At 37.6% G+C, this 17,305-nt stretch overlaps 2 protein-coding genes across 2 annotated transcripts in view; one reads left to right on the top strand and one right to left on the bottom strand.

Annotated features, from left to right (window-relative positions):
• The window catches only part of LOC145297750 (4-hydroxybenzoate polyprenyltransferase, mitochondrial-like), a 33,078-nt gene extending 32,505 nt beyond the window's left edge, over positions 1-573 (bottom strand). The window contains exon 1 of the mRNA XM_080143981.1: positions 450-573. The gene's annotated coding sequence lies outside the window, so the exon portion shown is untranslated. The remainder of the gene's footprint in view (positions 1-449) is intronic.
• The window catches only part of LOC145297748 (DNA replication licensing factor mcm2-like), a 56,365-nt gene continuing 39,610 nt past the window's right edge, over positions 551-17,305 (top strand). The window contains exons 1-4 of the mRNA XM_080143978.1: positions 551-886; positions 9,705-9,886; positions 10,344-10,516; positions 12,764-12,855. Coding sequence (XP_080000104.1) covers positions 881-886; positions 9,705-9,886; positions 10,344-10,516; positions 12,764-12,855 — 453 coding nt within the window. The 5' untranslated portion in view covers positions 551-880. The remainder of the gene's footprint in view (positions 887-9,704; positions 9,887-10,343; positions 10,517-12,763; positions 12,856-17,305) is intronic.

Genomic DNA, 17,305 nt, shown 5'->3' with positions numbered 1-17,305 from the left:
TAATAAAGAACTGTTAATGAATTTTCTTCAAATAATATGGATTAGTCGAACTACTATTCATATCTCGCTTATTATTTTCACGCTTCGGCCAATATAATCTCCGATCTCGTTCAGGTTCATTTTTCGAACTTCGGACCCTTTCATTACCTAATTATTAAGAGCGTTCTTTTTTTTTTGGGGGGGGGGGGCTATGAATAAAGTGTAGTATATGTTCTATTCGCGGTCAGTGAAGAACAAATCCTTCTAGAATGAGGTAATTTTCATTTTTTTGTTCCACTAGGTCAGAGATTACATCAGCTGAAACATTATGTAACAAAAGGAATTGTAGTCCGAATAAAAATTAATTTTTAATTATTTCTTTTCTTCTTCATATTAATCTATTCCAAATATTTTTATTATATAATGTCGGTAATTTAGTACTTTTCTTAAGAGAAAAAATATTTACGTACAAAAATCAAGTAAGACTCGAAGCCCAACAAAATAATGGATGCACCGGAACCACGTGGTTAGTACTCTGCGGAGCATAAGTGACCAGACGTGACCTTTTCCCGCCATTAAACTTCTCACTCAAACCTATATCGCGCAATAATTCATGTGCTTTATTTATCATTTAACCTTTTTAATATATTCTTTTAACTTATCAACAAAGTAAATACATAAATAATCATTTTATAAAGGTTTTCTTGCGACAAAAGATTTAAAAAATGAGTATATGTTTTGTATTTATTGAAGAACTATTTTGTTAACCTCGCACTTCAGATTAATTGACCTCTGTGAACTTCAACGATTTCCCGCGCTTTTTCCACGCACGTAACTTTTTTCTATTGTGATCACAACTTATCTTATTATTTAACTTTTGAACAGGAAATTAACGAAAACGATGTCGGTAAGTTAATTTTATGTTATAAAACAACTTTTAAGATATATTTATATTTTTAATTAAAGAAATTAAATTTTGTAGTTTAAATTAAACTTTTAAATCTGCCGTTTTTATGGCGATTTTTCTTTTTTTTTTGTTCCAAATATTCTGAAATAGTTTTGACTTTTTCCCCGATTTTCGTACATTTTTCAAATCTTAATTATCTTTAACGTGTCGTGCTGAAATAATTATATTTAAAAAGCCGGTCTTAACATGAGGACTAGGACGTTTCTAACTATTCTGTTCTTTGGCATAACAATTTAATGAACAAAAACTAGCGTAAAACTTTAATTGGTACCTTGCACTAAGGGAGGAAGTTTTGTAACTATTCTGTGCTTCCACCTAACAATTTATCGTGAAACTTGAATTTAACCTGAAAAAAAGACAAAGAAACTATTGAAAAATAGTGCGGTGGCAAAAAGCAACTTTCAATTTAATTTGAAAACTTTTTTTTTTTTTTTTTTTTTTTTACAACCTGCCCCAGCGTAGTATAAACAACACCCTCAACCACCTCATGTTAAGAACGGCTTTCGGAATACCTCTACCCAACCTCCCCTTGTTAAGAACGGCTTTTGAAGTTGTGGTATTCCGAAAGCCGTTCTTAACATGGGGAGGTTGGGGTGGGGCACGTCGTAAAAATTTGCCGTTTACTTCAAGTTTCACGATGTTTTTATTAAATTGTTAGGTAAAAGTACAGAATAGATACACTACACCCTCCCATCCCCATGTTAAGAATGGCAATGAGTTTGTATTACTGTATACATAGATTCGAAAAAGGTGTCAAAAAGCAAAAACGGGTTTGTATTACTGTACACATAGATTCGAAAAAGTGGGTTTGTAATTACTGTACACAGATTCGAAAAAGTTATCAAAAAGACAAATATATAACAAATAAATCTTATCAAAAGCAAGATAAGTTACTAACTGGATGTTTTCAGTGTTTTTATTTAATTTAACATGTTTATTCAGCTCGAAAAACATACTGTGTTTACCGATGTAATGGAAAATTCAAAATGGCGCCGACTCTCTCTTTAACACGGTAAGTTTGGGAAAAGGTGCTATAAATATAAAACTAGACAAAATAGTATTAAAAACTCTCTCAATATATATTACCGTGACATAAGTTGACATATATTCGGTGTTTTTTTAATAGTATTTTGTTTAGTTCATTATTTATAACACCTTTTCCCGAACTTACCGTGTTAAAGAGAGAGTCGGCGCCATTTTGAATTTTCCAATACATCGGTAAACACAGTATGTTTTTCGAGCTGAATAAATGTTACATTAAATAAAAACACTGAAAACATATCCAGTTAGGAAGAAAAGTAACTTATCTTGCTTTTGATAACATTTATTTGTTATATATATATATATATATATATATATATATATATATATAATTTTTTTTTTTTTTTTTTTTTTTTTTGACAACTTTTTCGAATCTGTGTACAGTAATACAAATCCGGGTAAAAAAAAAAAAAAAGATATTAATAAATGTGTAGTAATGTTTTATTTCAATATTCATAAACATTAACGTTGTCATTTAAAAAGAGTAAAAAAAAAAGTTTTAAAAAGTCGATAAAAGTGATTAAAAGTGAGATATTATTAATAAATGTGTAGTAATGTCTTTTATTTCAATATTCATAAACAGTAAAACAATGTCGATAAAAAGTGTTGTTACTATGGCGACTAAAACATGTCCTTTGCGGCTGCGCGGGGAGAAATTATTGTTTTTTGAGGGTGTTCGGCAGGGAACTCTTACCGCGACCAGTACCCAAATCCGCAAAAACAAATAAATGTTATCAAAGGCAAGATAAGTTACTTTTCTACTTAACTGGATATATTTTTCGTGTGTTTATTCAGAACCTGTTTTTATTCAGCTCGAAAAACTTTTAAAACGTTTACGTTCAATTATTATAGAAAAGTGATCCCCCCACTTTTTAAAATTAACATTTCTTCATATATTGGAAACTACTCGTTTGCCGTAATTTTAAACGTTATTTTCGTTTTCAGCAACCCCGAAAACCTTTAAGAGTGGTAATTTTAAAGGAATTTTCGAGGGTGGAATAATTCTTCATATTTACCTTTTTTTAATTGAATTGTTAGGTGAAAGTACAGAATAGTTACAATACACCCTCCCTTCCCCATGTTAAATGATAGTAGATAAGTACAATTTACTTTTTAGAGTGCCGCAATGACCAAGGGTTTATTGGATATCTGAAGGAAATACAAAAGAGTGTTATTTACATGGCACAGACGTGCATATCAAGCAAAATGAATAGTAGTCCTCTACGCCCCCCCCCCAAGTCTTTGGTACTGTAAGTGGCGAAGACTGAGTGGAGATAAAATGCACTTAAATGTGCCTAAAAAGTAACTGAGGTTATAGTCTTTGGAAAACTAATCGCTTTTCAATATGGGAGCATGGTGTAACAGACACTTTGCTTCGAAAAGTCACATGGTCGGGTCGCGTCGTTGACGACGCAGAGGTTGAAGTTCATGGGGACCAGCCTTGTTATGGGGGAGCAACCTGGCCAAGAACCGAGGGAGTTTCTTGGGGGTTTCCTTCGATGGTGTAGTAGTACCCTGTTCTGTGGGGATATCCGGTGATGTCGCTGGAGAGCCCGGGGGTAGATGACCCTCATTATGTGGCTGAGTGGGTCCAGGAGTTGTCGCCTGCTGTGGAGATGAGCCAGCTGAAATTGGCTTGCCTTGCGGGGCTAGCGTAGGTTTATGTTGGGAATCAGGACCAGCTGGGTTCGGGTAGTGCAATAAGAGGGGGCCAGGAGACGAGATGATTGGGCCCCTCTCCGTTACCGGTGTGGTGTATCTCCGCTACCGGTGTGACACGTCCGGAACCATCAACTCGTACCATGCATTGATGGAACTGACGAACTTCTATCACAATCCCAGTTTTATCCCATTTGTTTGGGTAGGGCCCGACTTGGTTCTGGATTCGGACAGTGTCCCCAACCTTGAGGGGGGGGGGGTAAGTTGACTGTGTGTTTTGACAGCCTTTCAGCAGCACGCATGTGTCTGTTGCGCAGGGCCTCTTCTCTGCTTTGTAGGGTCTCCTGCCACATGGGATGGGGTCTGTATTTTCCCGGGTGTATCGGGATGAAGTCTCTGATAGGGCGTCCAAAGAGGCACATAGCAGGGGAGAAGGCAGTGTCACGATCTGGTGTATTGCGATATTGGAGCATGGCCCTTTGGAAGGAGTCAGTGTTTAATGATCCAGATGCACTTGTGTTGTTGACTAACAGTCGTTTTACAGTTTTTACACTGATCTCAGCTCTGGAATTACTGTGAGGGAATGCTACTGATGAGTGTCTGTGACTCACTCTCCAAGCATTTAGGAAGCGCTCAGTTTTGGAGGCGGTGAATTCAGGGCCATTGTCAGAAGAAAGTTCCTCTGCTATCCCATAGGTGACAAATGTCCTGCGCAATGCCCTAATGAGTCCTTCAAATCCTTTTCTCAATTTTCCTAGGTAACACCGAGATAAGTCTCGCTAGTTGTATATAATTTTTCAAGTTACAACTCACCCCATAGATCCAACGTAATGTTGGGTTTCATGCCTCTAGAAATTATGAAACTGTCTTAGATTTGTTTTTTGTCTGCTGTGGTCCAATTTTTACTTGGATTATTTCTTTACGACATAAAATTGTTGTCCTGAATTGCTAAGTAATATTCTATGTGTGTTATTTTGTGTGGCATCTTTTTTTCTTCCGAGTGACTGTCATTTAATTGTTATGATATTCTATTTCTTGTAATAAATAATTTTACCAAGAATTTTTCATAAGTTTTTGTTTCGGTTATAGCTGAAAGAACTCAAGTCATATATATATATATGTTTAGGATTTGAGATGGACAACATACATATCGGCACCCGATAATAAAATGTCTAGCTTTGTCCAAAGCCTCTACTACTGCCAAAGCCTCCCCTTCGATGGGGGCGTAGCGGGACTCTGCTGATGATGTGAACCTGCTTCCTACCAGGGCAATCTTCCATCCGTTTTTGCAGCAGAAGGGTTTGTGAGGTGCTGGGCAGAGACAGTGTTTTTGGAATAGCCAGAATCCTATGCCGTCTTTGCTCCAATCGGTTGCTAGACAAGTTGGCCTGCGTTTGTCAAAGATCTCCACGCCATGTTTGATCTCGTGGATAATCCGTCTTTTTGCTTCTTCAAAGGTGTGTTGCATTTTGTCAGTCCAGTCAAATTTGACACTGGGTTTCAGGAAGTCTCTGAATGCTTTCATTTTCTCTGTCGCTGCAAATGCATACGAGACTTGTGAACCAAGTCCAAAGAAGCTGCGTATATCCGTGATATTTCTGGGAGTGGGAAATTTTTTTATTGCTTCCACGAAGGATTCACATGGCCCCACAGTTGTTTCCCTGATTTGAAAACTGGCGAACTCCGTTTCCTTCTTGGCAAATCCAAATTTGTCAGGATTGCCTGTGATGCCATTGTGACCGCAAAGATCCAGTCACTCGACTGCTTGGAAGAAGCTTCTCTCAATTCCATTGTCACTCTGGTATGTTGAGGTCCACAAGAGGGTGTCGTCGATGATTTTCGCTTTGTTCGGAACATCCATAACTATCTCATCAAACCGCCGTGTGTAGGCGTCGCCTGAAGCTACGTACCCTTGTGGGGCCACACAATATCTATATCTACCCCATGGGGTGATGAATGTTGTATAGTGGCGATCCTCATTGTGAAGTGGAATGCTGTGGTAACCATTTCAAGCATCGAAAACGGTCTTCCGTGTGTGTGGAGGGATGGATCGGACTTGGTGGAATGGGGACTGGGTGTGATGCGTTTCTCGAGTGGCATACCGGTTGAGTGGTTGGAAGTCCACCGTGCGTCGGGGTTTACCAGATTTTTTGGGGCAGACAACCATTCGATGACACCATGTGACTGGTGTGCCAACAGGAACTGGCTCTATGACACCCAGTCGAACGTCTTGATCAAGGCCTGCTTTCACTCCCTCTTGCCAATGTATCGGCACAGGAATAGGGGTGTGGTAGGCAACTGGTTCTGCATTCGGGTCGATCATGAGTCGCATGGGTGGGCCTGACATCATGGGTAATGGTTGGTGCTGGCAGGTGTTGAATGTGCTGGAGGTGTAGTGATCCAGTAGCCAGTTTTCTATTTTCTCCCTATTCTCCTCTGTTGGTGGGTATGGGATTGTGGTCGGGGGAGGAGGGGGTGTCTCACGATCCGGACACTTACATGGTCTTTTGCTTCCTTCCGTGGGAGGATATGTGGCATCACAGGAAGAAAGTTGTGAGGCTGTACCAACAGATGGGAAGTTTGCAGGGATCATGCCGAGAGCCACACACGCATGCTTAGATAGGTAAAGGCGCTCTGTGGATGGTGTGAAATATACGAGCTGCCGTGTGCTGTCAGATACGCCCGATATGTGCAGTGGAAGGGCGCCTGCGATTTCAATCAATTTGTCATTGGCAGCTGACATCTTCATTGTGCACGGAATGAGGTCACAGACTGTCAAGCCCATCTTATGTAATACTGTGATGCCACCTAGGCACGACTGGCATCCTGTATCTGCCATAGCTGTATGCGTCACAATGGCTGTGGAAGTGAGGGGGTATGCCAATGTCAGCAATGTCAGAAGGGATGACCTGTATATCAACCTTTATGAATGGTTGTGGATCGGACGCACAACGTTCCCACACTCTACACAGGTCATTGTATATATGGTGTTCAAGGACAAAAGTGTGTGTCTCAGAAATAGCTTCTGGATCTGCGTTGGAGGGAGGGGGTGTTTCGACGGAGCAAAGGGCATCAAATAGAACCGCAGGGTCGTTATCGAACACAGTGATGGCATTATTGCTTGCGATGGGAGTGCGCCTCTGTTGATTGCGTCGGCAAACCTTTCCAAAGTGATGGGGTATGCCACAATGGGAGCATGTGTTATTATACGCCGGGCAAATTTTCATTCTGACTGCTCTTGATGTAGGTATCTGGTGAGATTGTCCGCAGTAACCGCAGGGTGGGTTGCTTGGAGAAGGGTGTCGGTTATGCCGACGAGTAGAGTTCTGGTTGGAGGTAGTATTTGATCCACGATTCTGTAGACGACTCCGCTCTTGTCTTCTGTATGAGCTGGTAGCTGCAGCAGTAGTGGGCTCATTGCTGTTTATGAGAAGGCGGCCAGCGGAGCGCTTCCCACTTTCTTTGGCCTCGATGAGGGAGACAGTTTCCTCAAGCGATTGCTCTGCTAGTTGGGGTTGTCCCAGTATGTCCAGTCGGATATCATCGTCGTAGATACCCCGGATGACACAATCTTGGATCACGCTGTCACTGTAGCTAATTTGGCTTCCACAGTTTGTACAGCCTATCAGGTACCGACACACACCAGCCTGCCCTTTGAGCCTTGCGGCGAACGCACGAACCGGTTCGTCCCTGTCCTGCTTCATGCTTTGTAGTTGAACTCTTGCTACCACAACATTCTCTTGTCGTACAGCGAGAGTTTTTATTTTTTGTAGGACGGTTGTCTCGTCAGAATGTGCGAGAGATCCGAACGCCCTTGTGCTCTTTTCTCAAGGGGTCGTCACAGCACTCGAGGAGTTGAAACACTAGATCCGTTCCCTGTAAGTGGCAGGCGGTTTTGTAGTCGTCCCATCTCTGCTCAAAGTAGGCGAAGTCAGCACTTGAACCTGCAGCCGATACTGTGGGTCGCTTGATTTCTCTGCCTTGGCTGGTGCTGCTGTAGCTGTGGCAGTAGTGGGCAGGTGTAATAAATAATAAACTAGACAAAATACTGTTAGAAATTCGCTCAATATATGTTACCGTGACATAACTTGACATATATTCAGTGTTTTTTTAATAGTATTTTGTCTAGTTTATTATTTATAACACCTTTTCCCGAACTTACCGTGTTAAAGAGAGTCGGCCGCCATTTTGAATTTTCCAATACATCGGTAAACACTGTATGCTTTTCGAGCTGAATAAACATGTTAAATTGAATAAAAACACGACAATTATATCCAGTTTGGTAGAAAAGTAACTTATCTTGCCTTTGATAACATTTATTTGTTATATATATATTTTTTAACAACTTTTTCGAATCTGTGTACAGTAATACAAACCCGACCTTTTTTTTTTTTTTTTTTTTTTTAACAATTAAAATTATCAAGTATGAATAGACATCAAGATTTAATTCTGAAATATCTAGCATTTGAAGCTAACTTCATCAGAAGTTTGAAAGGTCATCATACATTTAATATGTACGTTTTAAATTATTTAGCAATAAACTACAGGTTTAAAGTAATTACTTTTTTGAAAAAAAAAAAAAAAAAAAAAAAAAAAAAAAAAAACAGTATGAGGAATTATCTTCTCACCTGGTTTAACTCCAAGACAAAAATGGCAAAAAAAAAAACAATTACAACAAAGCATACCTCTAAAATTCGACACAAATTTTATATGCCTAATTTGCCTCTGAATAAAGCTGGTAACACCTCGAAAGGTAATAGTCCTTTATCTTGAGCAGGAACTGGAATACAAGTTCAGCATTGTTTGAAGATCGGATTAATTACAGCCGTTTGAAGGGGTTGGTTTTGATGCCGTCTGATTAAAGATTCGATTCTCGACTAGAATCGACGTCACAGAAATTTATAAAGAATGTTTAATTGAAGGAAAAGTCATTAATGACAGGTGAATAATTCTGACCTTAAAAATCTGTGGGAGATATAAATAAAAACATAACCTAATTATTTAGGATGAAGTATAAAGGTGCTCAATATCTCTGAAAGAGTTGAGTTCCATCTTCCTCCATTGCTACTTTTCGATAGGGTTTTACCCCGATTCATGTTATGATTCGCCTAATAGAGGTTTGTGGTATACTTAATTCCATAGGAGCTCTTCTGGTAGATTTTTTTGACTTTGACTTTAAACAAACGCATCGGCAACACGTTGCTTATTATTCTCCGTGCAGACTGTTTTAGATCGACCAGTTTTAGGAGCATTAAAGACCAAGTCAGTTGCATCGGATTTGTCATGCATACGGTAAATGGTTTCTCTTTTCGGAGCTGGAGTACCAACCCACTTTCTCCTTACGGTTTCAGTATTTTAAGATTTCTAATACTCTTTAAACAACCATATTCTTGTATCGGTACTTAAATTATTTGACATTATGGGTTCTCTTAAACATTTGAAAAAAGAAAACATTAAAATAAATGTAATTATATAACAAAATAACATAGTTGCAATATAGTTATAATAAAGGATTGCTTTGATATAACTGAGACATAAACCTGTTCAAAATGTTCACCTACTTCTGACTCCCCGTGTGTGTGTATATTTGTAGTCATCAACATACAGTTCTGTTTTGTTGTATCACAGCTCATTAGTGCCGCTAGACTAGCACCTCTCAAGCCGACGATTGAACCTGGAACTATCACATGGATAATCCGCAGTTCTACCGATCAACCCACGAAACGGTGGCCGCAGATAACTTTGCCAAATGTCTATTTTAAACATTCGTCCACCACTTTACACACACACACACACACACACACACACACACACACACACACACACACACACACACATATATACACACACACACACACACAGTGCCCACAAAGTCTGGCTGCATAATGTAGCCAGACTTTGGACACCCTGGTTATATATACACACGCACACATCTGTTTACAAATTTTTTTTTTTTTTTTTTTTTTTTTAAGCTTTAACGAAAAACAGCAGGCTCAAATGTTTGAAATTTGTATGAAGTAACTTTTTTTTTTTTTTTTTTTTTCATTCTTGACGACAGGACCCAACTTCAGATCCATTTTCTGTAGCCAGTCCTGATGGATCTCAAAGCCGGAGGGATCCAGTAACTTCCAGCCCTGGTCGAGATCTTCCTCCATTCGAAGATGAGTCTGAATTGGCTGATCCTGTTATTGACGAGGAAGAAGAGGAAGGCGAAGAATTGTTTGGCGACAATTTTGAACAGTAAGCAATGAACATTTTTTCTTCAAATTCTTCCGTTTTTGTGCTAATCCATCTTTTCTCTCTCTCTCTCTCTCTCTCTCTCTCTCTGTTTATACAGTTTAGCAAAGATGTTAAAAACATAAAAATAAAGAAAAATATATGATGTACATACCCATTATAGAATGAAGTTTTCATTTAAAAAATTGCTTCATTCAATCAAGTATTTTTCTTCCTGAAGAATCAAATTTTAGTGAGAACAATCACAGCAACAGGAAATTTCAACTAAGAGGGGGGTGGGGGTGGAGATAACTCCATCTAATTCTTGAAGTTTGTCAAAATACAGATGGGGGTTCTAATAATTTTATTAATAAATTTTATAATCATCTTTTGAAAGAAAAAAATAAAAGGAATACCTAAAATTATTTATCTGTTCTACAATATTTTGTCTCATTCTAGATTTTCTTTCTTTCGTTTGCAGGGATTATCGTGTTATTCCAGCTTTGGACGTTTATGCCAAAGATGGCTTGGATGATGATGCGGATTTATCAGAGCTCTCTGATGGAGCTCGGCAAGAAGCGGAAAAAGCCATGAAGAAACGTGACCGTGAAGAAGGCTTGGCTTCTGGACGGATGCGAAGAGGACTGATGTATGGTAAGTAAATCCCCGTCTTTTTTTTTTCTTTTTTTTTTTTTTTTTTTTTTTTTCTTTTTTTTCCGTGACAAAAAAAATGGAAAATTAAAAAAAAAAAATATATAAGGAGTGTCCAGCATTGCCCAAGTGTTTTGGAGGTGTGTGTTGACCAAAAAAAAAAGTGGTGGGGGCAGGCAGGCTTGAACCTGTATCATGAAGGAGGAAAATAACATAAAAAAGAATAGTGAATTAAATGACTTGATAATTAACTTTTGCCCAGGTGAAGGATATTGGCACAAGGACGAAATTTAAAAAACAATTTTTTAAAAAATAGAGAGGTAGGATGAACTCGAAAACGTAGGGTAATTAGTAGTGTTGGGACGATTCCTAAATTTTTTTCCGATTCCAGGAAAATGTTGATTAACGATTCTGATACCAAGTACGATACCGATTCCCATGGAATTGTTTTGAAATATACCATTATATAATCAAAAGTTTTTGTGTAGTGAAAAAATTTTGTACAGTAAAAAAGTGGAAATACAATTAAGGGAATTTCGAAAACGATTTGATTTTTTTTTTTTTTTTTTTTTTTTTTTTTTTTTTTTTTTTCATAAAATTTCTTTCCTTGAAGATAAGTCAAAACAAATATTGTAACCATGAATTAAACATGCACCATGAAATTAATAACAATTTCAGAAGTTATTTTATATATTAAAAAGTATAAAGAAAAAGGATTGATGTACACGAATGCTACCCCTGTAAAGAAATACGCATCGTCTCCGATGTTGTTCGACTGAGGGAGAAGTTATTATTTTTACATAGTTTTTTTTTTTTTGCGCCGGAGTTTATATAATTATTAACAGGAAAATTGTAAGTCAAAATGGAATCCACGCTATTTTTAAATATTATTTTCAAGTTTAATTATGTTCACGGGACTGTAAACCATTCACAAAATTTTGTGGATCCGCTTACTGGTGTTTGCACCAACAATATTGAAGCCTACTGGTCTCGTATTAAAAGAATACTGAAATACATATCGGGATCAGTAGGAGAAATGAAATGGTTTCATGTCGATGAGGCCATGTATACAGAGGCTTATAACATGAAAAGTGAAAAAATATTAGATAATTTTGAAACATTTTTAGAGCATGTTCATGAAAAATATGGTTATTAAAAAAAATCTGAATAAGCTTTGGAAAAAAAAAAACATGTTTTGAACAATTTTTATTTTTGAATAAAAAATGATTATTTAAAAAAGTGTTCTCATTGAGTAGTTTTTATTTTATTCTTGAAAATAGAAGGTATTCATGCACTTATTGAGCCGTGCTGAAATAATGACATTTAGAAAACCATTCTTAACATGGGGACGGCAGGGTGTTGTGTACCTATTCTGTACTTTCACCTAACAATTTAATAAGAACAGGTATCGTAAAGCTTTAATTAAACTTGAAAATACTATTTAAAAAAAATGCGGATCAATAAGTGTACTAGCACTAAATAACGTTTCACTGTTTCGATCTACGACATTTCATGAGAGGTATGTACACGCTAAAGTTTTTTGTTTATTTTGGTTTATTGCCACAGGATGGAACGATAAGTGTTGTCCTAAAGCTTTTTATTAAAACTTTTATTGAAAATTTAATTCAAGTATGCTGGTCTGGAACTGGGAGCATGCCTTTTCCACGAGCACTGGGAGGATAGCAGCAATCAAGCTGGTTTTGGTGTTGTGGGAGGTCAGGTTGGTGATGTTATCAATGTATGACCAAACGAAGTAGTCTAGCAGTTTCAGGTCGGGAGGGGGGGGGCAGTGAGAGAAGGGAATAAAGTCATAGCACTCCTTCTGAAGCCAAGCCTGGGTCTCTGAACTTGTGGGCCAGCGCAGAGTCCTGCTGCCACACCCAGAGTCTGCTAGCGGATATCTGATTGCACTACGGGATCACCACACTCTTCAGCACATATCCAGGCTGACTTCGAAGATGTGAGGTAGCCTAATGTTGTCCTCACTTGAAACCACATTAACGACCGTAACCGTGGCCGGAAACTCTTTCATCATCCTGGGCACATCCCTGTTATTTGTAGCAATCCAACAATACATTTTGAAGGTGCTGGCAATGATCCTGTTATGCTCCATCAATCATACCCAATTGATCCCATTTAATCGTTTTATAGCTTCCAAGACAAATTACTCCTAATATTTGTTACATGAATTTTTTTATTGCACAGTTTTATTAACCGTTTTTTTTTTTTTTTTTTTTTTTTTTTTTCTAGATGATTCTGATTCTGATGAAGATCGTCCTACAAGACGTAGACGCGTTGCTGAAAAAGCTGCCGAGGGGGCAATGGATGAGGATGATGAGGAGGTGAGTGGAATTTGTCCGTCCAATTTACAATTTTTTTTAATATATATATACAGGGTGTTCCAAAAGAAACAGTGCAGTAGAAATATGCTAATAACCCAAAGAAACAAAACTCACAGAAACATACTATTTATTGCAAATACTCACAAATCCAATACCTTATCAACTAAAGTACGATTGAGGATTGACTCGTGCAGTAAGATATGATCTACAATAACTGTTGAAAGTGTGCGCCATTCACCTGCAGACATAAACGAGCGCGACGCTGCATGTTTTGAAAAACACTCAAGTTCATCAGGTTTGATGTTTTGAATAACACTTGTTATTCTCTGCTTCAGTTCATCCGTAGTTCGAGGATTGTCTGCATACACTGAGCCTTTGAATTTGCCCCACAAATAAAAGTCAGGAGGTGTTAAATCCGGTGATCGAGGTGGCCACAACCACGAGAGATCACACGATCCCCAAAGACATCACCAACTGCAGCCATACTGACACGAGCCATATGTGCAATTGCACCATCTTGCTGGAACCAGCCTTGTTGCTTTTCTTGCTCCGTCAGTTGATCAAAAAATGGCTCCAGGATGTTATGAATGTAACACTCAGATGTGATGGTGTTTTCAAAAAAGATAGGTCCAATTATACGCCGCCTTGACAAAGCACACCAAACACCAACTTTTTGATCGTGGAGTGGCTTCTGAAACAGAGCATGAGGATTTATTGTAGACCACACTCTAGAGTTCTGACTGTTCATGTACCCAGACAAATGGAACCATGCTTCATCACTGAAGAATGCTGGTGCTACCAGATCAGGCTGTCTACTGACTTCCTGAGATGAAACGCACCTACATAGATGTCTTTGTTTTTTTATTCCCTTTTGCAAAACTTAGTCATGTTCTGCGAAAACAAAAACAAAAACAACATTCTCCTCCCCCTCCCCTCCCTCGTTTTCTTTTTCCTTCACCTCCTCACCTTTTTTTTTTTTTTTTTTTTTTTTTTGCCTAGTTGGTAGGGCGATAGAACATACCAACTGCCCCCCTGCAGAGGGTAAAAATCCTTCAATGGGACCACCAGTTGACCGTTGGTGGCAACCCGTAATGCATTAAGAACGGGATCCTGGTGGTTGAGTGGAACATGCCTAGGAAATAATAACATGATACTACAACACACCACTTTGGCCCTTACTAGGCTAGACGGGAGGTTGGATAGGCCCGATCCAATCAATCGGTTGGTCATGACAAGCACTAATTCAGACAATCCAAACAAAAACACACTAACACTCAACATAAACAATAAACTGAATTAATAAGCGATGGCTGAAGGGTCAATCAAGCTGGGAAAAAGGTAACCATCAGGAATAATAAAAATACAGGGAAATCCCATACTTGGGTGGGCATAACCATATATTGTGAATGCTTGGAAACCTCCCCATGTTTGAGTATACCAGCTATGTAGCCCTGGAGAACCGAGGCGAATGGGATTTACCCCCTCATAGTTCTTCCCCATAAGGGGCTCCGAGGAGGGTGGGGAGCATGGCTGATGAATTTTTCAAAAATTATTATGAATACCAAAAAATCCAAGAGACCACACACAGAAATTGACTCTGACAGCGACAATGAAGATACAAACTTTCCAAGATTCATCGTGCTAGAAGCAACGTCTAATATACCGTTAACTAAAATGTCACCCTTCATTATCCAAAAGGTAATATCAAGCAAAATAACACCTAAAAATGTCAAAAAATTAAGGAATGGTACCATATTGGTAGAAGTACTAAATAAAAAACAGGCCAAAACTCTACTTCAACTACAAAAATTGCATGAAACAAACATCAAAGCTTATCCACACCAAACACTAAACTACTCCAAAGGAGTCATAAAAAACCAGGAAATCTCCGTCTGCACAACAGAAGAAATCAAAACAGAACTAAAAAACCAAGGGGTCACAGATGTAAAAAGAATCACATTTAAAAAAAAAGGAGAGGTAATATATACAAACACTTATATATTAACATTCAATTATCCTCAAATACCAGAGACCATCAATATAGGTTATGAAAGAACGAAAATAGAACAATACATCCCAAAACCTTTACAATGCTACAACTGCCAAAAGTTTGGACATAATAAAGACCAATGTCTAAGATTCTTCACATGTGGAAACTGCAGTGAAAAAAACCCAGACCACGATGAAGAAGACTGTCCAAATAAAACCAAATGCACAAACTGTCAAGAAGAGCACCACTCTCACTCAAAACAGTGCAAAATATATAATCAAGAGAAGGAAATAATAACAATCAAATATCAAAAAAATATAACCTTCCAAGAAGCCCGCAAAGAAGTCACAAATCGCACCAAAAACTCATATGCCACAATAACCCAACAAGCAAACAAAATGTACAACTACAATGAACTAAACCTTGCTCCAGAAATTGCAAACCTAGCAAAAGAACTAAAGAACATACTTGAAGAATTAAAATCTTTTTTATCAGAACTGAAAATAAACTCCAACAGCCAAATAAAAGTCAGAAACGAACAACCCAGTATAAAAGAAAACGAAACAAAGGAAATCAGAAAAACTTCCATCAATATTGAGGAATCAATCCCTAAAGAAATGAAACCTCCTCAATTATCAAAACGTGAAAGATCCAAGTCACAAACAAGGACAAAAACAGATGTTAAAAATAAACACACAACAACAGAAAAAATGGAAATAGAACAGAACAACAAAAAAACTACCCCCCAAAAACAAAATGACAAACAAAAAACAGAATTAGTATTAATTGAAAATGAAAATAAATTTGAACTAGTTGAAACTGATAGCCAAAAAAGACAGTCAAGACAAAGTAAATCTAAAAGTCCCAGACCAAAACCCAAAAAAAGCCTCTCACCAGAAACAAGAAACAGACCATCCACTTCCAAAAGAAACACCCAAACTAACATCGAAACTATGGACGTAGACATAAACACCAACAGTCCAAAACCAAAAGAAAATATAAACCATGACTAACAAAATCCTACAGTGGAACATAAGAGGATTAAAAATTAATATCGAAGAAATGCAAATACTTATCAAATCCTTATGTCCTGCAATAATTTGCCTACAGGAAACACACTTAAAAGAAAATGACAAAATTAACATAAAACACTACTCAATATACAACCACATAAACAAATTATCATGCAAAGCCACCGGTGGATCATCAATACTGATAAACGAAAACATTCCACACAGCAAAGTGAACTTAAAAACAAATATGCAAGCTGTTGCAATAACTGCAACACTACACAAAACAATAACCCTATGCTCACTCTATATACCACCAAATGAAACAATAAACGAAACTGAATTAAACAATATAATCAAACAACTACCTAAACCTTTTCTACTGTTGGGAGACTTCAATAGTCATAATATATGGTGGGGCAGTAAAAAAAACAACAAAAGAGGCCAAACCATAGAAAAAATAATTAACCAAAACGATCTATGCCTACTCAACAACAAAGAGAATACATATATGCACCCACCAACGGGAACCCTATCAGCAATCGATATAACACTATGTGACCCAACTATATACATGGATTATAGCTGGAGAACACATAAGGATGCATGCGGAAGTGACCACTTCCCAATCATAATAGAAAACGAGAATCCCAAGCCAGAAGACAAAACACCCCGCTGGAATTTACAAAAGGCAAATTGGGAAAATTTCCAAAATACATGTCAATACAGATTAATACCTGAAGCGAATCCTGACTTAGAACACATCACATATTTCAGCAACACCCTACTCACAATAGCCGAGGAGAACATACCAAAAAGTTCCACTACTACAAAATATAACAAACCCTGGTACAATAAAGAATGCAAAGAAGCTATAAGAGCCAGACGTGCAAACCTAAGGAAATTTAAAAACAGTCCAACGAAAGAAAATTTGGACACCTATAAAAACAGCAAAGCCAAAGCACGGAAAACTATCAAAGAATCAAAACGGAACTCGTGGAAAGATTATGTAACAAAAATTAATCAAAACACAAAACCCAAAAAAGTATGGGAGATGGTCAGAAAAATAGCAGGAAAAAATACAAAGAACCCTATTAAACACCTTATATGCGACAACACAAAGATTACCGACAAACAAAATATCGCAAATAAATTAGCAGAACAATTCTCAATGAACTCATCATCAAAAAACCAAAATAAAAAATTCCAAGCTATAAAGAAAAATGAAGAAAAAATAAAAATAAACTTCAAATCAAAAAATGAAGAAAACTACAATCAATTATTCAACAGTGCAGAACTAGAGGAGGCAATAAACAAATCTCCCGATACAGCAGTCGGCCCCGACGAGATCCATTATCAATTCCTCAAAAAACTACCAAAACCATCACTGGACTACTTATTACAAATTTACAATGAGATATGGATAACTAACAACATTCCAAAAAACTGG

Source organism: Euprymna scolopes, chromosome 18 (assembly GCF_053919585.1).
Source record: "Euprymna scolopes isolate OS-2025 chromosome 18, ASM5391958v1, whole genome shotgun sequence".
In the NCBI taxonomy this organism is placed as follows: domain Eukaryota; kingdom Metazoa; phylum Mollusca; class Cephalopoda; order Sepiida; family Sepiolidae; genus Euprymna; species Euprymna scolopes.
This window is presented reverse-complemented; position numbering and strand designations above follow the sequence as displayed.